Here is a 27830-nt window from a genome sequence, read left to right as displayed (position 1 = left end):
TTTAATGTGATGTGACCTTCAGTTTAATTTTATTGTATAAAATAGCTTAAGTTTGTTTCAGCTACAAAAAAATAAAAAATAGAGGCAAAAGCTACATAACATTATCCAAGCGTCTTCCAAACACGTTGGGTTCTTTTTTCTCCAACATGATTGCTCGGTTCAAATCCATTTTCAAGGTGTCCAATCATCAAAAGCAGAGGACTGTGTCTCACAGGTGTTTTTCTTCCGTTCCTCAGCTTAATCCAGAGTCCAATTTATCGTATACCCGTGGAAAACTAAACCAACATAACTGTGGCCCGTGTTGCATCATTTGTACCACTGATGAATTGCTTTATGGGCTGTTTCCTTGAAAAGTCTGACCTCAGAATTGGTTTCTCAGCCTGTCTGCTTGAAGCCTTTAATTTGACGTCGACCTTTTAAAGGACTGATGCTGACATTGAGAAACATGCACCGCAGTCGGCCCACAAGAGAGTGTGGGAACGTGCCTAATGCTATTCCTAAACTGACACGAGTTAATAAGGAACATGTGTAAGATTTATTGCAAAACAATTTCCTTTCTGTATCAAATCAATACTTCGCTTTGCTGGGATTGTTTTTCATCGTTTGAAATGTCAACTGAAAAACTGGACCAAATTGGTCCTTTAGGAGTAAGATATTAACCTCCGATCAGGGGGTAATTGAACGTGAATAATGATGTTATTGTTATTTTTTGACCAAGAATCATGTTCGTGTAGACCCCTTGCATGTATAATTAAACACGTCACTCAAAATTCATGCAAGGAGACGTATTCTGAGTCACCTGATATGATTTCACAATCTGAGCCCTTTTTACTTATATGATGGGAAGTGACAGAGGTTTCTGTTCGTCTCTGGCAATCTGCTTTTTTTCCTTACAGTCCGACTTTGAGCTGCAAATCTTCCAACTGCGAGGTGAGCAGGCCGTCTCCATATCGCACCTGGACGGAGTCATTGCTAAGCTGCAAAGAGACAAGGGGTATAGTGCAGGCCAGGAGCGGAGCGAAGTCTGTGACGTTGCTGTGTCGACTGCAGATGACCTGACACCCAAGACCTTCCGCACCGTGAGCATCCAGACAGACAGGGAGACCTTCATCAAGAGCCCTGAGGGTGATGGTGGCGGGATGGCTCCAAGCCCCAACCAGAACCTCCCGAAAAAACTCCACTTGGATGCTTTCGGGCAAAATCTCAAAGCTGAAGCAGCCTCAGGGACTACTGGACCACCCCCGCCACCTCCCCCCCCTCCCCCTCTTCCACCAGGCCTCTCAGGACCCCCTCCACCTCCTCCTCCTCCCCCTTTGCCTGGTCACACTGGAGCACCACCACCACCTCCTCCTCCTCCCCCTTTGCCCGGCAACACAGGAGCACCACCACCACCACCCCCTCCACCACCTCCATTCCCTGGAGGTGGTCCACCACCCCCACCACCTCCCCCTCCTGGCCTACCTGGAGCTGGTCCACCTCCCCCTCCTCCTCCTCCAGGCTGTGGCATGCCACCTCCTCCCCCCATGGGGGGCTTCAGTTTCAGCAAGAACGTGGAGAAGGCCCCAAGAAAAGTTGCCATTGAGCCGGCCTGTCCCATGAAGCCCCTGTACTGGACCAGGATACAGATACACGACAATAAGTATGTGGAACATTGTTTTAAATTCATTCATATATTAAAGGATATTGGGTCGTAATTAAGTCTTTGGCCATTAAGTTTGTAATTTTAAATTTATCCTCGAGAAGTTGAACTTTGACCGACCATACCTACCATAGTCGCACAATTTTCCTGTGCAATGAGGGATTGTCTACATTTCGGCAGTTCTCACTTTATTATTTATCAACAAATAAAGTGGTTCAGATAATCAGCCTCTAATCATCTGACCAATAATTTATTTCCCAATTGAACTTGTTGTAGCGACGTTGCTGTGTTTCCAGATTTCAGAAACTACTTTGATGAATGCTACGTTAGTATAAGTTGGAAAAATACAAATAACCACATTTAGTAAACAGGAATAACCTTTAGGTTACAGTATTCATGCTAAATCATTAGAAGCACACAGAATTACCCAAACAGCTTCACTTGCAATTTCCCCTCATGAACTAGTTTAATTCCAAGACATGTTTGTATTTATTGTACATTACTGTAATTGATTGATTGAATAACTTGATTTGCATTATTGATTGTTTGGATTATTGCAGAATGTAATCAAAGTGAGGTTTAGAAAGCCCTGAGAGAAGTTGTTATCCCGGGCCAATGACGCTCCAGGCTTTATTGGTTCTTGTCTAATGGGGTCTTAGTTTATCCTTGAACACCCCTGTTAATAGAGATATTAAATATAGGGTTGGTGCACGCTCCCTATTGAGATAGTCTGTAATTGTAAGTGGATTATCCAGTCCATTTACAGTGGTGGTGGTGGGTGCCTCTGAGTGCCAGGCTTCCAGCTTTATGGCCTTGTATTTCCATGGCTGGATTAGTGGGGGGAAACTGAGTTGTGGTTCGCACTCTCGCTCTCTGGTCCTGGCCAGCGCCGAAGGACCGACTGACTACACTTACAGCAGTTTCATGTCAGCTATAAATTTAACTGTAAAGGGCTAAGTTAAGGGGCATTAAATGGGTCAGATGTTTAACTATAGCTGGATCAGCTGTGTGATCTCTGTTAATGGTGTGAGGTTCTGAGTTATGAGGGTGGGGGGGGCAGTGTAAGGTTTGAAATGACGCCAGGTGTCTGATTATAAGCTGAAACAAAAAGTACAGTTGCATGCAGGACCAACATTCTCGGGGATCTGCATAAAGGAAAGGGAACAGAGCGTTAAGGGGGATTCAAGCTCAATTCTAGTCATAATTGGGTCAATTAGAAAGTTGTCTTGCATGGAAATAATTCTTGGGGTTTGGATGCAATTTTCTTTTCCAAGCTAGTTTCCTGCACGGTTGGGTTCAGAATCAGAGGCTCCTCGTTGGTATTATTTTCCTCAGTCTCACAGAAATGAGTGCAAAATCAAAGGCGGATTTGGGGACAGTATCATTATGTCTTCCACAGAAAACCTCTAGGCTGCCCCAGAGGAATGCTCTCACCACTGCAATAGGAGGCCAACTGCGTGCAGAAACAATTGGACTCGCTTGACCCCCTAATTGAGTCACTGGCAATGCAGTTGATTGTTCTGGTATTGGAGCCATGATAGGTCTGCCAGCGTTAGCGTGCTGCGTTGGGTTCTCTTTCTCATTGTCAATGGGCCTCGACTCAGGAGGATCGACCTGCCAGTCTCATGAGCTCACAGATGCGATGTAATGCCGTTTAACAAAAAAAAAAAAAAAATGACCTATGACATGTGAAAAGATAACAGGAAAGTTAGGCATGTGCAGCATATTAAAGTTGTCGTCATTCCTTTATTTGTTAATAAGCTGTTTAGTTTGTCTCTTGATGTCTGTTTTATTAATAGACTTAGGGAAGGAAAGCAGAGACAGATGTGATGGTAATAGCAACAGAGTGCTTAAATCCTGAACATCCTCTTGACTTTAGACACCTCTTGTTCTCGTTTGTGCCTCTGTTTGTTTTTCCCATGTTACTCAGCAACTTCTGAAACACAACATCGCCTCCCGTATTCACGTCCATTTGCTGGAAACGGCCCTTTATTACAGAAACACGCTTGTCTTAAACCTTTGTTATTTTTTATCATCTAGCTCATAAACAGTGCTTTTAAAAGTCGAGATTGCAGCTATTCCTGCCAAGTTTTTTTTTTTTGTCGGACAGTGAAATGGAAAATGAACAGCAGCGGGCAGGTTGAATAAACATCTAATAAGCTTCCACAAATAGAGCACGCAATTTGTAGAGTTTCAGTTCAGACGCATTGGATTTAAGTTAAAACAACAGAACATAAATCGCAACTTCTAAATCTTCGCTTTATTTTCCAGCAACAACACGCTCTGGGGCTCTCTGGAGGAGCCAAAAATCGTCAGCGCCGAGTTTGAGGATCTTTTCTCCAAGGCCACGCTGCAGCCCAAAAAGAAGCCCCTGTCAGACACGTATGAGAAGAAGGCCAAAACTAAGAAGGTAGATCCAGTCGCTCCACTCACTGCTTCAGTTAACTTTGATTGTGTAGAAAAAGCACAATTAATCACTTTTGTTCCTTTTTTTTTTTTTTGCATTTGATTACATGGTTATTTGTGCATATAGTCTCTCGCCAACTGAGAGTGTTGTTAGCATACTTTTTTTGTGTGCTCATATATTCACTCGTAAATCAATGAAAGAAATCATAAGAGATTGATTGTGACTTCAGAATGTTGCATGCATTACCCAGCCCTTGTACTGGGCCAACACCGGTTATTGGTTTATGATTTCACTTGCTTGTTTTTTTTTTGTTCTTTGCAAAAGCAAAAAGTGTGGTTTTTATGGATGAAAGGAGTTGAGAAGAGTCAGCAAAGGTGTGCTTTTGTGCGATGCAGATTGATCTAGCCTTCCCTCTACCCACCAAAGACACACTTGTTGATGTCAAATGCTGCAACTCTGCACCTCTGCTGCAGCCGGTGCCGCGTCAGCATCCTGGCTGCCTCGTGGTCCTCACTGTGGCGTCCAAGCAGTTAAAAATCGGCCACTGCCCCAGACTCTCCCCTCTAAATCCATACACATCCCCTATTCTGATCAATCTTTTAAGGCTCCACTCTGCTCCAGAGGGCCACAATGTGTATGTGTGTGTGTTCGTCTGTCCTTGGTCTCCATCCTTGGGTCTCTCTGGTCACTCTAAAGCGGCAAACTGTCCAACATTTGATCCAAGACAGACAGCCACATCCAGACACAAATCTTGCCAACTGTCTCCTGTCTGGGATTACGTCAGCCTGGAAGAGGTTTGACCCCAGTAATGGAAACACTGTTGAGAAAATTCATATCAATCTAAGAAACTCCATATCCAATGTAACATAAGAAAGAGGGAGATGTGTGCACACACACACACGTATGGTTTCTAGTTCAGATATTATACACTCATTGTGGTTGATATCTGTGTTTAGACATTTTGTCCCCAGCACTGTGATTAGACCGGAGTCTTATACGTAATATAAAGGTCTGTGTTTAGAGCCAGCAAGAGCATTGGGAGTCCAACTTTTACGATTAAAGAGGGGAAGTGAATACGTGAAAGGCATGGCTGTATTCATCCCGCCTACGAGTCCATCTCCCTGGAAAGGTCGTCAAAATAACAGAAACTTGTTTATGTAATAATTTTTTATCCTTTTGAAAGTTTATACTTAAAGGGAGAGAAATCATTTGAGAGAGAGAGAACCTCTGATTCATCAGCTGATGATCACTTCCAAGAAGTTCAGCTGGTTGAAAGCTGGGAAAGAGAGATGAGGAGGAATGGAACATAATTAGATGGGCGAATGAAAAAAAGTGAATGAGGACAAATTGGATGGCTTTTCTTTTTCTCTTTTCCTTTTTTTTTTTATTTTATTTTATTATTTTTTTTTACAATTGTTCATGCCCACAGGTTCCCAGGGCCCATGGTGACGTCTTGACATCCATAGCTTTGTCGTACCAACAGTCCAAAAACAAAGGTTTTTCAATTTACTATTATAGGAGACAGTAAATAAAATAATTGTATTAATTTTTCCATTGCTTACAAAAACGATTGTATAATAACAATAGTCAAAATAGCCACCAAGTTTTCTGACAGTGGACTACTGCGTTATTTGTTGTAAATCAAGTTTATTAGCGTTAATTGTCACTGGAGATATTGACGAGTTAATAAATCAAATAAAACTAACAAAAAAAAATACAATCAAATTTTGTGGAATAACTTCCTTAAAAAAAACCTTGTTTTTAATTGAACATGCACTCTCTAAGCATCCATATGGATACTTGATGGCTGTTTGTACACTTTGCTGGAAGTAAGTTTGATAAATCTAAATCTTTTGGCTCGTTGGATTGTTCCTTCGGGTCAGTCTCCCAAGTTTGGATTCCTGCCCAGGCTCGAGTTCTGCCTTACTCTGCAGAATCTGAGCAGACAGCGGCCTCTGTCCCTCTGTGGGACTACTAACACCAGGACACTCATGTTAGGACTACCTGTCTCTGTCACCACCTATAATGTTGCAGTCTAATCTGTGTGAGAGAGAGTGTATTTTAATGACCTTGTTTGTTTGTTTCTGCGCATGTTTGTGTATGCGGCGGCGTGCATGCGCCTCGGTGTGTGTGCGTCCGTGTGCTTAAGTGCACGTGTGTGTGTGTGTGTGTGATGACGGCACGTCCTTGTGAGTCGTTATGCACTTGCTTAGAAAGTGTTGCCAGATCATGCTAACACCACGGCCCGGGGCCGTGTGCGGTGAGAGGAGATGAGTGGGAAGGAATGGAATGTGTGTGTACATTATGCATATGAGCCACTTCCCCGCTTTTCCAACAACTCCACACGGCAGAAGTTGAAACTCGGGGGATGCAGCCGATGCCTACATGAGTAAGTTAATCTTTATCATGTGTGCCATAGAAAAATCAAAGCTCTTGTTTACTCTGGAGCCCTTCTCTCGCTGCTGATTAGCATATCAAAGCCGGGGAGATGACATGGAAGAGAGCTCTCCCACCCGAGCAGACCGGACCAGACTGGACCAGGGGTGTAATTGCAGGCATGTGGCTCCGCTCCACTGGCTAGAGGAGGCGATGAAGACAGGGCACCCATAGGAGTGGTGGTGGTGGGGGCGAGGGGGGTCATGTTGGTGCATTCATGATTGGGGGTGAAGTGGACGAGGATGAGGGAATCAATCAAGCCGAATGTGCTGTTGAGTTTTGTTTGTGAGCAAATATGCACATAAGTAAACACAAAAAACAGCAATTTCCTCTCCCCACATAAATCAAACCTGTATCAAGTTTATACATGGCAGATCTCCTTAAACAAACAGCAGCTTTAACCGGTTTATAGGAATGACTTATGAGCAATCCTGGTGCGTTTATTAAAGACATACTTGAAGCGCTGGCTATGATGCGGGAGAGTGGGTGTTAAGATTAACACCGCTGGGTGAGACCGGGGGTTGCCGAGCAAGAACGTAGGTGGTTATTGATGGGAAGTCTCGATCCAGTTGTTATTGTAACATCTGCCTGGGTGATTCGAGAGCAGATAGTCAGACAGACAGTCACCACGGAGCAGGCTGGCCGCTCAGCCGTGGTTGTGTAAACTATCCGCTCGGCTCTGAACCGGCATCACCCTGCCCACCTCGCCTAACATCAGCCACCTGCTTCGGCTCAAACGGCTGACACTCCCAGCGTCTCCCTCGCATCATTTTGTTTATTTCCATAAGCCGCCTTTTCTCCCTTCTTTCTCCTCTTTCCTTTTTGGCCCCGTCTGCGTTACTCCAGCGTCCCACAGCAGTTTCAAATGAAAGCCTCAGAGATGGTTTTGTCCACAGGAGGGAGCCGTTAACTATCGGTGTCAACCTGTCTCAGCATCAGCATCACGCGGCAGCCTCTCACCTACCCGAGCCGTTTGCGTGTCTGAAACCAAGCATCCAGCATCAGTTGTCTTTTCTCATTAATGTAACTGTTTAGGCTAATTGGCGAGGTTCTGCAGCCACAGTGAGCGGGAAGGGTTCCTGGGCTGCTTTTAGTGTGGCCCGTCCGAAGTGGTTAATTAGAGGTGTTGGGAAAGCCTGGTACTCAGCCGTCTCACGTCCCCAGAGTGGGAGATCCCCAGCGATCCAGGTAATAGAGCTGGAAGCAGCATGGCACCCACTAACGCCCTGTAATGCAATACCCACTTCTAAGGCTTCTGCTCTCCAGCTCCCACTGGACAGCCCAGTAGCCGACAACGCCATAATACCTAATGAAGAAGCCTGACACATTAACTTTTAGAGCGGGGCTTTACCTTGCCAAAACTCTCTCTGGCTTTACGGCTAATTCAGTCATAAGTAATTGTGACCATGTGTAGGCACAAATAAAAATCCTGTGAATTTATAGTTTGTTATAAAAGCTTGCTCTTCTAGACTGTCCTTTTATGGTGCCACTTTTGCCTTTGTACTTTCACTGCGACTTGATATTTTTTGATTATATCTCACACATGTTCTTCGGTAAACTGGAGGAGGTACTTTTCTGTTGGACTCATTGATGTAACGTGACAAAGTGTGTCCCGGCTATGTGTGTGCGTGCGTCGCATTTCCCCTCCGTCGTTTGCATCACCGTGATGTGTTATGACAATCTGTGTTGATTAGTCTGGTCGTTTGGGTCAATCCAGATGATTCCCAGGCCGCTTAGACTAACTGGGGCTTCAGGCGCTCTGTCCTCTCTCTCATCATCTATCATCTGCTTCCACAGCCAAGGGAAGTGACTAAGTGATTTTCACCCAGCCTCTCATCGCAGAAATTAACTTTCTATATGCCATCTGTGCCTCGGGTTGGTTTGGGTCAGTGTTTGATTAATAGAATGAACGATAAGTGTAGGCGTGACGAAATCTGAGCTATAATTTGAAGTAAAGATAAGACGCGGCATTCAATTTGAAAGGAAAAAACAGTCCTATTAGCTAAATTTGAAACCAATCAACCATCATACAATGTTATTAATGTACATAAATGATGTTGTCTTCAAAATAATGAGCTTAAAAAATATAGAATTAATTTACCCTTGTTAACGGAAATGCATCGTGTAGGTTTTACGCTGAATCCCACTAATACTTACCGTTTTATACTGTGAATTAATTTTCTGTTTTTCCAGATTATCAAGCTGCTGGATGGGAAACGTTCACAAGCGGTCGGCATCCTCATATCGAGCCTGCATCTGGAGATGAAGGACATTCAGCAAGGTGAAAAGATGCTTTCTGATGTCATCTCAGTCTCGTTCTAGAATGGAGCTCTCGCTTAGATTCAGCAGTAATAAACTGAATTTACAGTTCTGTGTAACAATAAATTGAGGACGACTCCTGATGTTATGCAGATGGATGTTATTTTTAGAGAGGGGATAGTGAGCCCTGCAGCGGGGGAATCATTTCCAACCTCTTGACAGCTACTAATTTGTAACTAGAAACAATTTTTTGGGCTAAATTTGGGTTTCAAGTGGAACATGGAGAATTTTTCCAGTTACCACAGTGGCAAAGAAAAATGCCTCTATTTGTCAAAATGTGACACGGCAACACTGGGATAAAAGGGGCTTTTATATTTTTGTGTCGCTGCTTGAAATCTCCCCTGCGCTGGTTAAAATCAAATTACCGTCTCCTTCATTTGAGGAGCTGTGTGGATTGATTGCATGCTTGGTGGTTCTGTGGAAAATGCAAGTGTGTGTGTGTGCGTGTTAAAGTGGCAGTATGTGTGTGTAAACACATAATATGTGTGTTAGGGACAGCGTAGATGGGCCAAGAATGGGTCCTGTCCCGCGACTGTGGCGGAGAGTGCCTGCCGCCTGCTAGTCTGAGCATGCGGCCAGCAGATCTGTTTATTGTAGCCAGTGACGGTTTCCACAAGCCTAATGGGACTGACACCCCACTAATGATCTAAGCATGTACAAAACCACCTTCCACAGTTAGCAGACACTGTGCTACCACATAAAACCACCTCAAACACAAGCCAAACAGCACATAGCACCAGGACGCCCATTTTGTTTGGGTATTTTTTTTTTCTCTTTTTTTCTCTCTCTCTGTTCCAGTGTCAGCGTGCAGAGGTGGTTTGGTAAAACACCCAGCATGAGGCTGCTTCCTTGTGCCTTTTAATGGGGGTTGTATGTGAAATGGACAATTTGAATCTGACAATGAAGGACAGCACCTTAATAAGCACTTCTAAGGGCTCCAGTGCCTGGACTCGCCTGCTTGCCTTCCCTTTGTTGCCAAATTAAAAGGACATGGGACATGTAATGTAATTAGAGCTACTAGGGAGGGAGGGAGGAGTGGAGAGAAGGTAGCACTCTGGTTGAGGGAGAGAGGGGGTCAACTGCACCCGCCGGAGTGACTGGGGGACCTCAAGGGCCACCATGGTTCAAGGGCAAAGGGAGCCCCCCCTACACACACACACACCAACACACACACACACCACCTCACCACACGCACGCATACACATGTTCACACACCACACATGCCCTTCCACACCAAAGCCGATGAGTGAAAAGTGGAAGGAGAGGGTGTGAGGCGGTTGGCAGGCAGGCTTTGATCTGTCGGTGTGGAGAGATATCCGGCTCCCCTCGGATCAGAGTGCTCCTGTGCACACTGGAGCAGGCCCCCCTTTGGTGTGTGATTGACGGCTGCATGGCTGAGGGACTGAATAATCCACTCTAATAAGATGTAGGAAATGGACCTCCAGCGTTCTCTCTGATCCAGACATTGGGACCACATTGACAGCTTCTCTGCTACAGGAACAGCTGGGAACCAGAATGCAAAGTATCACCGTGTTAGCTGGAAGCAGTGTGTTTGAAAAGACTCGGGCTGTGCACTTAAAACAGTTTTACCTGTGCCAGTACGATATATGATAAATGGAGGGCCACTGATATCGAGAACTGCTTTACGCTGTTTTACACTCCTAGAAACTTGATTTTTACCTGAAACCTTTGGAAACCCAAATGCCTTAGTGTTTAAAGTACCACATATGAATGTTGGCAGTATAGAATAACAAATTATTATAATTCTAACTTAACAAGACAATTGAATTGTTAAAGCAACATGAAAAAACACATTTTCTCTACAAATGATATGTTTAAGCAATAGAATGCATCCTTTCTCAATTCAAGTGGTTTTAAAGTCGGTCTTACTTGGTCTACATTAACCAATACGTTAAGTTTACGGTGGCTGATGTTTGCTATATTTTGCTCACACTGTGATACTGTTGTAATACATTTACTGCCATGTTGTTGGCCAGAAAGCCCAGTTTTGCTTTAATGTTTAAATGGAAAGAACCTAATATGTTGGCAAACTTGTGACTGGCATTCTGCTATTATTACATTACATTTACTGTCATTGATTAATCGTCACTTGTGGCCATGGTGGCTGTTATTGAAAAGTTAAATATTAGTTTCCATTTCAACAAATGTTGCCAATCTTCAGTTTTGGACCATTTCCGATACCTGAAATCACAATACTTGAGTCTTTATAACCCTGAACACATTTAGCCTATGTATTATTTATTTGTGCAATTGTTCCTGCATCAGTTCTCAGTCTTGGTGACAGTGATGTTTCGTCGGATTGAGCGACTGATTTGAGAGCAGTAGGCGGTGTGCCGCGCTTCCCACCCAGACAACTCTCAGCTGATCCGTCAGCGCTGGAGCCGTCCCTCCCGTTGTGTCCTCCTCCCCTTCTCCCGCACTGAGCCATAAACCTGTGACACCTCTCAGACACAGACCAGGAGTTGCTTTCTCTTTCTGTGCTGTCCTCTACGCTCCGACTTCCCTGCACACTGTCGTCGTTACCGTTTGATTCAAGCTAGACCAACATGCAGCCTGTTGGCCGAAGAAACGTTCTTCTTTTTCCATATCAGCTCTCAATCCTGTTGTGTCTAAATCATAATCTTTTCCAGCCTTTATTTACCCTTCTCTCTCTCTCTCTCCCCCCCCTCCTGCATCCTCGGTCTCTCACATGGCTCACCTTCTCCTGCCTCACTCTAAAACCCATTAGTCAGCCGTGGAGATTCTCGCTGTGGGCCCAGAGGCGAAGCACTTTCAGGCTTTCTGTTTGGAGCCAGTGTTGGCTCAGCATCCGTGCTCTCAGACCAAGCCTGGCCACACTCCCGGTTTCACCACCTCAAGCTAATATTCCAAATTAGGTGTATACATCAACTACATAGTAATTGAATGATGTGTTGCGGTTGCTGGAGCAGGTGTGGTGCAGTAGACACGACGGGAATGCTGGTTTTAGTCAAATATTGCACCCTTCTCTTTTTTCGTTATCATACGATATATATAGTACGTCTTACTTGTATGCATAGCCACACATTTATCGTGCTATTGACCAAAGTTGAGCAGGATTTCGGGGTTATCATGAGTTTGCGTCACTAGTCGGAAAAACAAGTTTGTTCTTCAAGCACTGGCAGCGCTTTAAAGGCAGCGTGCTTGGCCAAGATGTTATCCATTTATTAGACTGACTGCTTATAATGACTATCTTTACTGTTCCAGCTGTTCTTACTGTGGACAACTCTGTGGTGGATTTGGAGACCATTGAGGCTTTATATGAAAATGTAAGTATGAAGGAGTGGTCTGTCTAAGGTAATAAAATAAAAAATTGAGGGCTCTAAAGAGAAAATTTCAGTAAGGTATGCATCCTATTATCAGTGCAAATATGTTGCACATTTATGTGTTATCTGTTTGTTGCGGTACCTTGATGCAGGTTTCTACTGGATCTCATTCTGAGCATATTTAGGTGTGTGGATAGTTATCTTGATTTTGGACTTTGTGTTTTGTTTCTTCATAGAGGGCCACCAGCGACGAGATGCTCAAGATAACCAAACATTATGAGAATTCCAAAGAAGATGAAGTCAAACTGCTTGACAAACCTGAACAGTACGATCACTTAATGTTTTGTTAAATGTTTTCTTTAAGAGAGTCATATATTCATTAATAATGATGAACCCACTTTTCCTCCTCCTCAGGTATTGAGTCCAGTAATTTAGCGAAATATAATTAATTTATAAGGGTTTCTGAGATTTCCCAGGACCCATCAATTATTGAAAATAACTTTAAAAAAAATAATTTTAATAGCCTTCTCCAACCGTGTGTGCAAACATATGCATTAATGGACATTGCTTCAGTAGTTCCTGTCAGGGTTAAGTAGTCCAGGCCAGTTAACGAGGCCTGGACCCAGCAGTGCCGCTCGGCCTGGCCATGTTTGACCGGAGCTGTCACGACGGCTGCCCGAGTCATCCCTACTCAGTGTCTGCCTCCATCAGCAGGGCCTAATCACACAGGATGTAACCGCTCCGCTCCCCTCTGACACTGCACTGTTTACATAAGTCGCCCTGCATCAGGCCGGAGCTACCTTTGATCAATCCCCTCATTGCGCTCCCTCCGTCCGACCCTGCGGACCTTTCGAACCCAGCCGAGCAGCACCGCTCACGGCTATCGGCTGCCTGTGAACAGCAACTCAGTCGGCCTGCGTGGGGAAGCGCAGCCTGCCAAGCACCCAAAAATAGTTCTTCCTGTTAGACATTTTGTTTAATTCTGTCATAACACATCACACCCCATTCTCCTCAACCACCTCCTCCCCCTTTTCTTTTCCAGGTTCCTCTATGAGCTCTCCCAGATTCCCGACTTCGCCGGCCGAGCCCACTGCATCATCTTCCAGTCTGTGTTCCTCGATACCATCTCCTCCATCCGTCGCAAGGTGGAGATCATCTCCAATGTCAGCAAAGTAAGACGGTCACGCCAACAAACGAGTCAGAAAAGTGTCATTAAGCTGCATGAAGGTTTACTAACCCAAAGACGGGGTGTGTGTCTGTGTCAGGAGCTGTTGGAACGTAATAGCTTGCGGGATGTAATGGGTCTTGTTCTGGCCTTTGGGAACTATATGAACGGAGGGAACAGGACAAGAGGTCAGGCCGATGGCTTCGGACTGGAAATCCTCCCCAAACTCAAGGACGTTAAGAGCAGGGTAACGCCTCACTTCCAATTTTACACTGAAAATCCATAATTCCTTGGTCAATATTAGCTCAGTTGGTCCATGTAATGTACGATTTGCTTTTCTTCTCAGGACAATCGTAGCAACCTGGTGGATTACGTGGTTTTGTACTACCTGCGTAATTTTGACAAGGTAAGGGACACGTCGATCAAGTTCACACAATTTTCCACTCTTAAAATATCCGCCACTCATATGCTTTTTGATCCACTGTTCCAGCACGCCGGCACAGAAAAGAGTGTTTTCCCTTTGCCGGAGCCTCAGGAGTTCTTCCAGGCTGGCCAGGTTAAGTTTGAAGACCTCACTAAGGACATGAGGAAGCTGAAGAAAGATCTGACTGGTAGGACACGTCCTGTTGTATGAATTACATCGATTTTCACTGCAGATGTTGAGGCTAAAACCGCATGCCACACTATATTTTAGTGCTTGGGGCACATTAATTGATAAATCAGTCCTTGTAATTGAATACAATCGCAGCTTTCAGCAGTGCAGTGTGAATGTAACTGCCCTGTGCACAGAGGTTTGTGGGTGCATTCAGGACCTCGGATGGCCTGAGGTAGGTTTTTCCCGTTTCCAGGCATTGCGTCTCTAAACAGCCGCGTCACCATGACATCACAACCTCTCCTGTTTTCAGGACCGGTGACAGAGCGCCTACATTTTTCTGTTCTAAATCATCCAAAAAGCACATTCCAGCTCATTGGCAATGCATCAGAGTGACAACCGGCAAATAAATAAGTGAACACAATTTTGTTGTTCTGTGCTCAAAGTGTCACGGGCGCCGAGCCACTCAGTAACCCAGCCAGTCAGTCTTAGCCAGGGCCATGCGGAGGTTAAAGGCGATGCCCCCCAGTGCCCCTGGTGTCTGTGGTTATTTAAATCAACCAATAATACGGCATATGAAAGCAATTAGATATGCGCCGCAGCTCTCCCCTACATTTTTTTGATCGCTGTTAAAGCCCTCTCCTCTCTGACCCGGGGGAAAAATACAAAGAGCCTACTAAAGTACCCAGACCCACCTCAAGCTGTCACTCATTTATTAGGAAAAATGGAAGACCTGAAGACAATAAATGCAACATAAGGGCCCTCGTATTTGATCTCTGCCGCAGCACAGTCTCGCCCAGTAGTCCTCGGGGGTATTGGCATCACAGGCCGAGTGTTGGGTTCTGGATCTTTGGTGAGCTCTACCTCTGACGACCACCATTTGTTATCCTCCCCAGCCGCCAGGAATAAATATTTATGCCTGGCCATTATAAACCAGCCTAAAGAAAGCAAGTGGTCTTAATTATAACGCTAACACGGATCACTTCCATCCACATTGTCTGACACCAACACTGAATCACACTCTGGTTAACTGGCGAGCGAGGCCGCCTGGCCCCCTCACCTGATCATGAGGTGGCGACTGCCGTGGTCGGTGGTGTCTCGCCCTCCAGGCTTGGGTCAAAGGTCGGGAGACTCGGTGCTTGCAGTCTCCTCCTCAGACAGCATCAATGGGTGCCTCTCTCATACAAATCTTCAGCACTGTCTTTAAATTGTCTGCAAACTGGAGTGTGTTTGCAGATGTAATGATGCTTTAGTGCGTGTGTGTGCGTTTGTGTGTGTGCGCGTGTGTGTGTAGTCATCAGTGATGCCCAGGAGCCGGTCCCCGTCTGCTCGGCTGCCCTCTCCTTCACTGGCTTGTGCAGAAACATGATCCTCTTTTGATGGGGCTTCCTGTTTGGGAGAGGGTGATGACCTCTCTCTGTGCTCCTCTCAGGGCTAGAGGGATGAGTGGGAGGCCAGAGGACCCCAAACCTACTGTAGGACTCTCGGCTATACAGAGAAATATCTTCCACTCTGCTTTTGTCTCAAATCATGTATAGCAGTGCAATTGGCTTTGGAAATGCAGCACCCAAACCAAAGATGACCTTTATCTTTCATCGTAATCCTTAACAACTCTATCGCAAGGAGTTGCTGACCAAAACTTGAAGAAGTTGTATTTTCGAGCCATTGAGTGCTTGCATAAAGATCCCTTTTAACTGCTGCGTAATTGGACTGGACAGGGAGGCGAGGACGCTACCGAATGAAATAGGATCAAATAAAAAGAAACAGTCAGAGCTCATTTGCTGCTCAGGGGAGTTTAGTGTTTCATAGAAGGCCTGGCCCAGGTTAGGCATTCATCACTGTGGCGAATCAGACAGTGTTCTGATTTTAAATGGCCTTTAATGTCAGGTTCAGGCAGGGCCTTTACCCTGACGGAGGCTTTTACAGAGGTTTTTACGACAGAGGCTGCACTCGGAACTACATGTGTGAAGTTGGTGTGCTGCGGTTGCTGCTGCTCGTCTGACCAAGTAACGCAAAAGCAACACTAAATGTTGGGATATTTGTAAAATATTGTTTGAAATTGGCATGTGAACCTTTAGTTAAGAGCCAACCTTTCCAGGATAAAGAGATTTATTTTACCAAACAAGGCTCATGATTATTATTTTACTGCAAGACTCATATTATTCTCCCATCATAAGGCACCGGGGAGCGAATTTTGATGCTCCCAGCATCCAAATATTAACAAGAGTTAATGTTCCATCTCATATTCTAGGTCCTGCCTTGTGTTTCGTCTGTCTACGTAGCACAGTAATCTCCGGCTAAAATTTAGGAGACGGGTTTAGTTTGATGGATAAGGGTTGATTTATGAGGCGTGGAGTGTCTTACCTTTCCCCACGGAGACACTCTCTGGCTGGCCTCACTGAGGGGGAATAGCAGGCTCCATCCTGTAGAAAGAGGAGCTGGAAGTCTGATAGTCCACTGGGATTGGAGATCATTGGGGATCAGTGGAGAGAATTTCACTCTCCAGGTATAAATTACAAGAAAATGCCAGGACTGGAGCGGTGAACTGGTTTAACCTCTGATAAAAACATTCTCCAAAATACTTCTTCTTCTTCTTCTTCTATTTCTTTCTTTTAAACAGGGCTTTAGGTTTGCCATCTGATTCTATTTTGTCAAATTTGAAAATAACAATTGGAACATTAGTTCATCTTTTTGAACAACAATGTGCCATTTAAAAAAAAGAATCACCTGTATATTACCATGTGCTCCTCTGCCTGTTAGTTTGCTCGTCATCGTGATGCGGAGCCACATAGATGAGAGGTGGCGGGGCGTTTCAGAGACGGCAACATTCATCACACAGCCACTTCCCTCGTCTTGTGGTGTTCCACAGGCTCCCCGTCCACTGTTTAAGCTGTTTTCTCTCATCCACACACACACACACACTCACACAGTGTTGCATTGTCTTGGTGTGCTGTGATTTCCCGGTAGCTGCAGCGGGGGCTCTTGCTTACTGCGGTTTAAATCATGAACACATATTGACATCAAAGTCACCTCTTTTTTGCAAACCACTCGGGTAAAGAAGTTTACTGGCTTTCTTGTTTGTGTTTCTTCCCACTTACCCACGGCTGTTATGTTACTTCATAATACACAAAACACTTTATTCTATTCGGATATGATGGAGTCAGCGATGATGCTGGGGTGCCTCAGGATACCATGTTTGTTTCACCACCGTGTGATATACTTCACGTGTGGCTCTAGTTTGATCACAAGCCGTTTTCATCTCCTCCACTTTTGCTGGTTTAACGCACGAAACAATTTGTTCAACCATCTGTTAATGTCCATCAGGACACTGGTTTTACAAATGACAGACCTCTGTTCAGTGACGTCTTGATGGTGAACACATTTAGCACCCCATTTCCAAAGATGCTGAGTTCACTGCCTGTGAGCTCATCTGTTTTCCTCTTGTAGTAACGGTGGAAGGGCTTTAAGGATCGGCGCTGTGGCTCCCTTCATGATCCTGTCTGTCTGCCTGCGGTGGGAGACTAGTCCTCTGTGGCTACGTGACTGGACCGAGAGCCTGATGAGACAAACTGTGCCACCAGCAGCCGACGGGCGACCCTGTAGCGTAGACATCGTAAAACTGAAAAATCGGCTTTGTGTTTCCTCACAGGTCACGAGCAGAGAAGGAAAGCTAGGAGAGATCCAGTATGTTGTATTAGATACTTACTATTAGAAACTGATTTTTGTCTTACATTTTTTAATGACATTAACTAAGACAATCAATGATGTGCTGATAACACATTGTGCATATGGAAATAAGTTAGTGTACATATATTTATTATATTTAGTTTCTGACTAGTAGATTGATTGGTCACAGTCATTAGGTCATCAAAACTATAAATTCTAGATATGCGTTATTCGGCTTTGATTAGCAGAAATATAAATGAATTAATATTTCAGCTTAATTATAAGAATTGAGCCAAAAAGATCCCGGATGTTTTGGTATTATTACTTAATATTCTGCAAAAGAAAAATAAATGGAAGTCAGCGTGTCAATAATTATATTGATTATATATTATTACATATTGATACAGCATTTATCTGGTACTGTATACCGTATCTACAATAATAGTGAATAATTAATTCTAATAATTCAATATATTATTGTTTTTTTAATTTTCAGTCTTTAATTTTAATTTTAACTTTTTATATAAAAACAAAGTGAAATTCCACTTTAACTTTAAAAGCAAATGCTGCTTTAGTCAATAATTATAATTAGTAGTAGTAGCAGGTAAAACATGCTTTAAATTTAGAAATCACTAAATAAAAAATACTACAGAATAATAAACCCACATGAACAATTTAGTTTTTGTCAGATGTATGCAACCCATCAAAGCAGAAAGTATGTACAATTAAATATGACTTTTTTTTTTATTTGAATACTCTTGATAGAAGTATAAGACATAAAAAAACATACCAGCATCTTCACAACTTTCTCTTTTGCTAAATCTGATTTTCTTTTGTTTTGTCCCATCAAAGTTTTTGGGAATGTTTCTGCAAAAGAGCAACATATTATATTATCATTCATTGCTCCATCATCAGTGCACTTGTTGGCTGTCTTTGTGGCCGATAAAGAATTATAAATATTTCAGGCATAGCCTATGCACTTCTGTCCTTCTGTCTGACCTGATACTTGGTTTGAGTCTTGTTCTTGTGGGAGAATCCTCCGTTTGAATGCCCTCCTCTAAAATATGTATCACCAGTCCAAGACAATGACTCAAACTGCAGCTTTAAGTTTTTATTCTTTACAGCTGCTGTGTTTTTGTGGGCTTCCTCCTTGTGGCCTTCACTGTCTGGACCACATTTGGACGAGAGCCGCCTCTAAATTGTAGACTTGCTGTTTTGAACACGGATTTAATGGGTCCTTTTGAGTTGGGGGATTTCTGGTGGGAGGAAATGTGGTTTGTCCAAACTGGATATTTTGGTCATGTTTGTATGGTTGCTGATCCGTTTTTTTTTCTTCTTTTTCTGAGCACTGTGGGCTTTCACGATCCATGAAATGTCCACTCTGTGAGACTATACGTAGTTACTCCTCAAGGTTAATGCTTGTGTGTCACCTTTCCCATCTGATTTATGGAGACAGCCAATAATTAAAAGATGGGTTCACCGAGCTGCAGGTGCAGCAGCTCCACATGCAAACATACGAGAGCTCGCATCAAAAAGCAGCGACGCAGTGAAGAGAGACCATGGCCAGACCTGTTAATGTTCTTGTTGTGTTGCGAAACTATTGCACTATGCAGTCATAAGCAAGTAAAGGTATTTATTGCGTCCATTAATGACTTACAGGTTGGAGGAAGGTGCCAAAGTTCTTTTGGCCAAGGCGTCTGTGTCTAGTAGTAAGTCGGGCTTACAGTGGAGAGGAAGGAGGCCGCTTGGCTGGAACGCGCTCAGACGCGGCTGCTTCCTCTGAGCTGGTGTGAGTTGGGCCATTTGGAATGAAGCCCGTCCGCAAACAACAAAACACATCTGCTTCACTCACACGGACAGGCAGCTCTGGGCTGAGCAGAACACGGAGTGGAAGCTTGCCTTTGACTGCACCTTTCCAGAAGACCATATTAAGACATCAGGAACATGTGACACATATTACCGATTCAACCATAGAATGCTCTCCACCGACAGTATCAGGGGAAGCAAAGAACAACTAATGAACTAGATTAAAAGTATATTTTCATGTTTGAATGAAATGCTCTCACTGTTTGCTTAAACTCACTGTTGAACCCAGTTTTGTCCCCCGCCTTCATTACTCTCTGCCTTTTTTGTTGGAGTGTGGCCAGTCGATGTTTATTTTGAGTGTAAATCACATTTGCAAAATGATAAAGAAGAAAGTTATAGAAAGGATAAATAAGGATAATTTATTTGTAGTGCCCTTTAAAGACCCAGCCTGTTTTAAGTGATCTTAAAACACCGTCTTTCTCCTCACTGTGAGGATTTATTAATTAGTTTTGCTTCAATTGGCTTATATCCCTGAATGACTCACTACTTACAATTTAGTGCTTGTTTTTTGTCCATTCCCTTTTTATTAAGCACTCATAATTTCCCTCCTTTTTATTTCTCTGCTCTCTCTACCAGCTTGTGAGAATAACGTGAAGAAGGTGTGCACCAACTCCTCAGAGGAAAACCTCCAGCCCTTCAAGGAGAAGATGGAAGGATTCATCTCTGCTGGTGAGACGGGACTTTTTTATCTGTAGCTTTTTAACTGCAGACACAGAAACACGGTGGAAACATCGTTCCACACTATAAGAAGGAAATCATAATCAGCACTTTAACACAATGTATTCAATCACTCATTAGGGGATGGAGGCCATGTTTTGCCTGTCAAGGGGGGAGGCATCTTCTCCCACAACCACCAAATGACCCACAATGACGCATTCAAGTTCTCTCCACCACATAGTGATGATAGATGTTTCCTCATAAGCGGGCATGTCGCATGTAAAATTGATTCTCAGTGTCTTCAAAGATGAAACATTCGTTTGTGCAGAGGATTTACAGCTGAGGAGATAGTTGTGAAACACAGCAAGAAAAGCCCAGCATGGGACCTTTTAAAAAAAAAGGAAGGTATCATCATGTTTTTTTGCCATGTCAGACAGTCTCTTAGTGCATCTGTGTGTACGTGTGTTCGTGATGGGAGAGGGCGTCACGGTGCACAGCAAGAAAGCCTGATGCCCGGAGTCTACAGGCCTGTAGAAGGGATCACATTGCCTCTAACATGGTACTCATGTACTCTCAGCTGCCATAAAGCTGGCAGGACACCTCTGGCTGCGGCATTGTAAAGACTGGCTGGCCTCAGTGGACCAGGTCTGGGGACCACCGGGACAGGAGCGGAGCCTCCCCCAATACACCCTGATCATCTCGCTGTCTGTCCCCCTTCTGACCTAGACACCGGTCTTCTCTATTACAGTTGTAGTGGCTGGTAACACAATCTTATATTAACTGAACGTTGTGCCTTCTATCGTGGAAATAATCAAATCTACAAACTGCACATTGTGGGAGTTTTCCTGGAAAAGTTACCCAGAATCCCTCCACACATGTGTTCCTTACAACCTGCCATACTTACCATAAGCGTGCACGAATTTAAACACATGTACTATATTTGGTTGGTTCATCAATGAAGATGACCGTGTACACATTCCCATGAGTTGTGGCTCACTTATCATTAAAGTGATGGTCCATTAGACTCTCAAATGCTGCTCTACGTTTTGTTTCACCAAAGCTTTATTATACACAAACCTTCCACTGCATCTGAGTGAATGCCATTAAGGCATCTTAGGTTGCCACGGATGTCTCCATCTTTCTCCCGCTGTCACACCGCTTGATTTAGTTGTGCACGGAGAAACTGGAAATGTGGCGCCAGAAACCGCTCAGTTGGACGGTTAGGAGTCCACCTGCTTGGATTGTCTGTCCCGAGGCTCTGCATCGATGCCTTCGGGCAAGAATCCTCCAGCATTTTGAGCAGGAGCTGTTGATAAAATCCTGTTAGCCTCTAGGGGCTGGTTTGATATTGGTGTACAGACATTTAAAGAGAACGACCTGTCTTGTACAAACACCATATAAGCTTGATGAAGTTGCCATTATCAGCCTGTGGACCAATGAGATCAACAGATCCACACGAGAGACCAGAAGGAAACTAACCCTGTGCTACTCATTAAGAACCAGACTTTATTTCTACTAAAGAAATAGAGAGTGAGTGGTTATTTGTTTCTGGATCTTCTGGATGAGATGTTGCTGTTAAGAAAAATATTTAGGGGACGCTGCTGGGATTTTGCATTTATTCGTTTCTAGATTTATTTACATGATTGCTGGAATTGAACCGGGGAAATGTCAGTTATATGGTAAGCCACTTCAACCGCTAGGCAACTGGGACGCCTTGAAAATTGTGAATGGAAAAAGTTTTTAACTGTGAAATTAAATTCGGTTCACCTCTATTGTATTGGCGTGGAGGCAGAAATCTAAGAGGCGGGTATCTGAAAAGACCCCAAACTCTCTGCGTGGTTAGATATCAAGTGACAAAATGTGCTTTTTTCGTAATTTGGGTGGGGAAAGTGTTTTTAAGTACAATGACTAAGTTCCGATGCGTTAATCAGCATCGAGTCACAACGTGAGTGTGTGCGAGAGGAAAGTGTTCCTCTCGCACAAAGACCAGACTTCGTTAGAGGGCTAATAGCCTGCATTACTTTCAGCCGGGCACCGTGGTGAAACAACAGACTCACTCCATCATAAAAGAGTCAAATGAGGTATCTCACAGGGAGATTGTAGCCAGATGTTTGCGGTGCGGAGTGAAAATTTGTGGGGAGCGCATGTTTGTAGTACAACTCCTGAAACGTTGTTTGTTGCATACCGAGCCCATGCTGGGATTACGAACCATTCTTGTAATGGAAATGTGCCATGACATTGTTCTAGTTAGTTTATCTACCTTTACTATTGGGGCGAAAGCCTCCCCGGAGCTTTGGCCGGCACCGCAGAACATTTGAAAGCTCGGTTGCCACCGACTACAGAGCGGCATTGATTTGTGCAGGCACATCTTGAACATAAACTTTCCAGTGGGATACTTGTAAACCTCACTTTCATAAACATAATTCCTTGAGCCGTTGCACATGCTATGGGAGGAGTGCTGCGTAATCATCTTTCGTGATGATTCCATGACTTCAAAAGGCCAAAACAAAGCAACAGCTCCGCACTTCAAAGAGCGGCGGAGGCTCTTAAACTCTGACTCATCGGTGAACGGGTGAATTTCTCACCCAGGTAAAAGCTCGGGAGGCTGACCACAGATGCACGTGTTCGAAACATGAGGGGGTTTTTTTGTACATGTAGAAATGAGTCAAACTTATTCCTTTACACAAGAGGATCAAAGTGTCCCGGTGAATCAACAGATAGACTTGTGTTTCCGAGTAGCGCTGACCCATAACCCCGCCTGTGGAGAAGCTCTCAGCAGGGCCTGCAGGTGAACCCAAACGCCCCGCGCTCTGCCTCTTAAACTCGCCTGTGTGATCTCTCCCAGATCCAAACGGGGGATAGCTCAGCGATCCAGTGATCCGTCCTTTTGCGAGGCTGTTCCTGCGCTCGCCCCCGTCACTGCTTCTGCTCCCTCCGCCCGCCAACAATTTATTTCTCTCTCTCTGTCTTCAGAACTATTCTCCGAGGTGAAATGAAAAGAATAACAGCCCGTGGCGGTTCAAACATCTAATCAACCACCTTTTCCCCCCCCCTTTTTTTTTTCTTCATCGGAGCCCTTTGAAACCTCTGGGGATACTCTCATGTGCATACTTTTCACGTTGAATACAAGCCGTGACTAATTGAAAACAAATTCCTGCTTTTTAATCTCTGCTCGTGTTCGTCTCATTCCGCTGGCTCTCTTAGGGAATACATGTGCATCATCACGTCCTTGCACTTTTCCTTTTGTGAGTCAGACCCCAACAATCAAAATTCCACTTGTTCAGAGGACTGTGAATTACGTAGGCTGAGGAGAATGCGCAGATAACGACTGTCCGAGGAAGCTGTTTTTCATGAAGCCTCCGAGATGCATCTGCGTTCAGATCGAGGTCGGTGTCGGGAGATGCAGAGGGGATGCTTTGTGGAAACGCTCCAGGTCCTCAGCATCCCTCATAGGCTGCTTTCCATCTCTTTGTCATCTAGCTGCTAGGTATAGCGGCGGTTTGGAAAAGTGTGTCAGAGTTTTAAAGCCCTAATTTATTGTCCCTCTCAGCATGCACGTCTCATAACTTTCTAGTTAGCGACTACTGGTTTCATGTTTACACAGGGTGCGGAGGAAGAGAAACTTCACACATCCTCTCTCTCCGGGCCGCTCTTTCTCTCCCTCAGCCTCTCGGCTCCAGTGCCACCTCCACACAGTCGTACCAGAGGGGTACCTCAGGCGCCAGCCTGACCCCCACTGAGACTAACGCCATTGGTCACGGCCCCTCTACTCTCCCTCCCCCCTCCCCTCCGTCTATCCCAGACATGGCCACAACCTTCATTCATTAGGTTTACCTCAGCCCCCTTGCCCACATACATGTAAAAAAAAAAAAAAAGGAAAGTTAAAAAGGGGTGGTTGGTCGGTGGCTTAAGCTCACCTTCTCCCAAAAGACCCCCAAACCTGCCTTTGAACAATTTTTTGGAGACTTCCCCCTCTTAAATCTTCAAGTAGGAAAGGTCCCCCATCATTGTAAAAAGGATGAATCTGGAAAATGCAATAAATCTGAGATCACAGGCACTCTCTGGCCCTAGATAAATTCTTGCACCTCGGCCTGGCCCGCCGCACACATCTGCCTTGCATTTAGACACTTTTACATGGCAGGAGTCCACAGGAGCCTCCAGTTCCCAAGCCTCCCTGCTCAGCCCTGCGCCCCGGCTTCGGCTCACCTTTAGAACACGCACATGTACGTCAACACACACAAACACACACACCTCCACCTCCACCAGCAGAGCAGCGCCCCCCGCCCCGAGTCCAGGCGTCACAGGACCACACTGTGACAACATACAGAATCTTCTTCTTCTTGTTCTTCCTCTTCTTCCTCTTCCTCCAACTCTAAGGTCTGCTAATGACCACAGCGCCCACCACTGGACCCGCCAGTGTTCCTGGGATGGATTCGGTGGAAATATTTGGCTATCTATGTCAACGAAAACCCCCATAATCTGTCCACATAAACATCTTCATCCAATATTTTGTCTTTTTTTTCTTACAGCTCAAAAGGAGCATTCAGCTGAAGAGGATCGACTCAATGCATCGCAGAGAAGGTAGGAGACCAACTTTAATAATCCCACGCCAAGATCCATTTAAAATCATGAATGAAAGATCAGATTTGGATAGAAAATATATATATATATTTTTTTTCAACAAGTGTTGGCAGGTATTAGTGTGCTACACATAGGTAACATAACTGCATAAGCCTTAGTGCAGAAAACGGCTATTTGCAGCAGCTGATACTGTTTCTGTATTTTAACTGTTCATACACTAACCTCTAGGCCTTTTATACTAGCAATACTGCATACTACGTATGTTGAGCCTTAACGCCCTGTGCTGCCTCCCCTTCAGTTCCTTTCATTCTTATCTGCCATGTTTTGAGTAGAAGACTCCCGAGAGTTTTCTGAGAGATTTATAGGTGTAAGACACACTGGCAGCCGCCGAGTGAAAATCATATCTGGAACATTTCATATTGGAAAAAGATGGTGGGGCAGACAAACAAAGCAAATAGATTATTTTTGCCTTGTTTGGATAGAGAGCAGAATTGTTTGCTTTATATCGCAACTCTTCCTCTTCCAAAATAAATCACCAAAGCACGAAGTGAAAGACGCCGGAAAATGGAACTATAAACAATTAGGAAGTTGATTGCTTTGGACAATTACTATAACTCAGCGGACGGTTTCCAAACGGTTCTGTTTCATGTTGCCGTTTTTAAGCCAAGAAGCTGCACCTCATGTTCTCTGTTCTCACCCCCACCTTCGCCATATAGTGATATCTCCACCCGCTGACTCGTGCACATGCACGTGCGTGTGTGTGTGTTTGCGCACTCTCTTGTGCATGACTGACACCACTGTAATGAAGGTGTTGAACTTGGAGCAATTATTGATCAAAAGAGCCCCGCGGCTGACGGCACATTTTGCCTTTTAATGAAGTTTTCCTTTTAATTTCAGCTAAAGAGGGGGCTGGCTAACAGGGGCTAGGTAGAGCAGGGGGGGGGGGGCTCTTTCTCACGTTCCCACAGAGCCACCTCGTAAAAGTGACACGCTGTTGATGAATATGGGCGTCAGCGGGCTCACTGGGCCCTGGGTGGGCTCTCACATCTGCGCTGGATGAAGGATCCACGGACAAACACACACAACAGCAGCAACGGTCGTAACATTGTGGTGGTAATAAAGGAGAGAGACAACACATCCTCAGTGCTACCTAACACCTCCGCCTCGTGAGGAGTCAGTGAGTTTAGGCGCCTGCGAGTCAAAGTCAACCACCAATAAGAAGGGCCGGCCAGAACAACGAGGGCGGGTTCCAACTGGGATGTGTCCGTCAAACAGGGCGGCATCTAAGGATTTTTTTTTTTTCAATTTAATGGTTTGCGCTGTTAATTGTGAGAAAATAGTGAAAAATTTTCATTTTTAATAATAAATTAATTTTCTACATACAACTAGGTTCCACACTAGGTGAATGTAGCAGGTAAAGATCAGCATGTTAGCTTTGTCATAATTAGACATATTTGAACAAATTGTATATATTTTGAAGCTTTGGCAACATTGTTACTGAAACCTTCATGGCAATAAAGCCCAATTGAATTGAATTGCACTTTGCCATGTTAGGGTTGGCAATATTGATCCATAGCAAATGTCACGTTCAACAAAGTTGATGCATTATGCTGACCTTTTTAACACACGTAAGACAAACCGCTCAAAAGCTAGTTTTGTTCATTTTTAATCACATTATTTTTGTTGAGAAGGCACTTTGTGACACACAGTGATTGAGCTTAAAGGTAATTAATTGAGACGTCATTCTAATGAGACATTTTTGGGCAGAACATAGAAAAAGTAATTCCATGGCGAGTGCCGATGCCTTTTCCCTCGACATGCAGTTCTAATTTGTCTGCTTCGTGTTTGGGTTCACTGAGGTTTTTCTGGTTCTGTCCGCGGTTCCGTCTCATTAAGTTCCCTTCGCCCACATCACGCTCAATTTCATTTGGCCCAACTGCCTCCACTACAGTCACCATGCAGTCATGGTTTCAGAGATGCGAGCTCGTAAGTTATTCTGCTCTGGTATTGTGGGACGGCAATGGCACAAAGCGGCTCAGTGCCTCGGCTGAATCAGCCAACATCACAAAGTTTACTCCTGTAATCTTTTTTTTTCTGGGGAAACAAAGGAATGCAGAGTTGACGGTCCAAATATATTTCCCCCGATTCTCACGGCTGCTCATGGTTTTGTAATGGGTCTTTTTTTTATTTTTTTTATTGCTGTCAGTGAGGAATGCCGAGTTTGGGATGCTGCAGTAAACCCTCTCACGGCAACGGCATCATAGCATGGATTTAGACTGTGTGTGTTTTTGTTTGTGTGTGTGTGTGTGTGTGTGTGTGTAGTTGTGTGTGTGTTTGTGTAGTTGTGTACAGGTGTAATTGTTCGGAGCTCGCAAATGAGCAAAAAGTCTGCTTGATTTTGTTTATGTTTCATAGATATACTCGCGTGTGTGTCTGTGTTTTGCATCTGTTTTGAGTGAAGCGTTTGTGCGTCTGCTTGTTGCATAAGCTCGGGAGGCTAAAAGGAAGAGCACTGTTGTGTGATTTGTGCACGCTCTGACGTGATGACCCGGGGTCAGCAGAGGAGCTGGTGGAGAAGAGTTCTTCATGCCAGACCAGGCCCGGCTGCCACAAAGCTACCGGCCTGTTTGGTCAAACCTTCGTAGCGTACAGGATGAGCTACAACTTTTTTCAGCATCCCAGCAAAACGACACATAACTGGGAAATGGAAAGCAGACTCACACAAAAGGCACTTTTTTCTTCAGCTTTTAGCCGACCGCCTGCGCAGCATATTGGACCATTCACTCCGCGTGTCTTAGATTAGCGTCGCGAAAAAGCCACCTAGCATCTGGAGGTCAGAGCCTATCTGGGTGTCAGTGGGACAGGGGAACATCCCTTGAATCATGGCCCCCTTTTATCAGCCCTCTGACAGGCCTGGCTTGGAAATGTCTTTCATGTTTGGGTTACGGCGGGAATCTGAAGCAGCAGGCAGCTTTTCATGCCTCGTGTGTGCTGCTGGGAGAGTTCAGATTTGGTTACAATTGAATTAGGCGGAGGAGCTGGCCTACAACAGTGCTGCAGTCCCAGTGAACAGAATGCAGAATCTGTTTATCCGCAGAGATCTGATACTGTATGCTTATGTTGCATGCACACCTGTCTGCCTGAGTGCAACCATTTTGGGGGCACATGCGACCAAAAATCAGTGACGTGCAACTAAA

At 44.6% G+C, this 27830-nt stretch overlaps 1 protein-coding gene across 4 annotated transcripts in view; it reads left to right on the top strand.

The window, feature by feature from the left end:
• The window catches only part of LOC311016544 (formin), a 48329-nt gene that overhangs the window by 15373 nt on the left and 5126 nt on the right, over positions 1–27830 (top strand). For 2 of the 4 annotated variants that reach the window (XM_084014295.1, XM_084014293.1), the window contains 11 exons: positions 897–1639; positions 3911–4049; positions 8676–8763; positions 12048–12109; positions 12343–12431; positions 13149–13278; positions 13372–13518; positions 13618–13677; positions 13762–13882; positions 19972–20064; positions 24582–24633. In XM_084014295.1, coding sequence (XP_083870421.1) covers positions 897–1639; positions 3911–4049; positions 8676–8763; positions 12048–12109; positions 12343–12431; positions 13149–13278; positions 13372–13518; positions 13618–13677; positions 13762–13882; positions 19972–20064; positions 24582–24633 — 1724 coding nt within the window. Of the gene's footprint in view, positions 1–896; positions 1640–3910; positions 4050–8675; positions 8764–12047; positions 12110–12342; positions 12432–13148; positions 13279–13371; positions 13519–13617; positions 13883–19971; positions 20065–24581; positions 24634–27830 lie in introns of all 4 variants that reach the window. The other 2 variants (XM_084014294.1, XM_084014292.1) reach the window with 1 other exon arrangement.

Source organism: Eutrigla gurnardus, assembly GCF_963514095.1.
Source record: "Eutrigla gurnardus genome assembly, chromosome: 7".
In the NCBI taxonomy this organism is placed as follows: Eukaryota; Metazoa; Chordata; class Actinopteri; order Perciformes; family Triglidae; genus Eutrigla; species Eutrigla gurnardus.
Note: the sequence above shows the minus strand (reverse complement) of the source record. Positions and strands in the feature narration are given on the sequence as shown.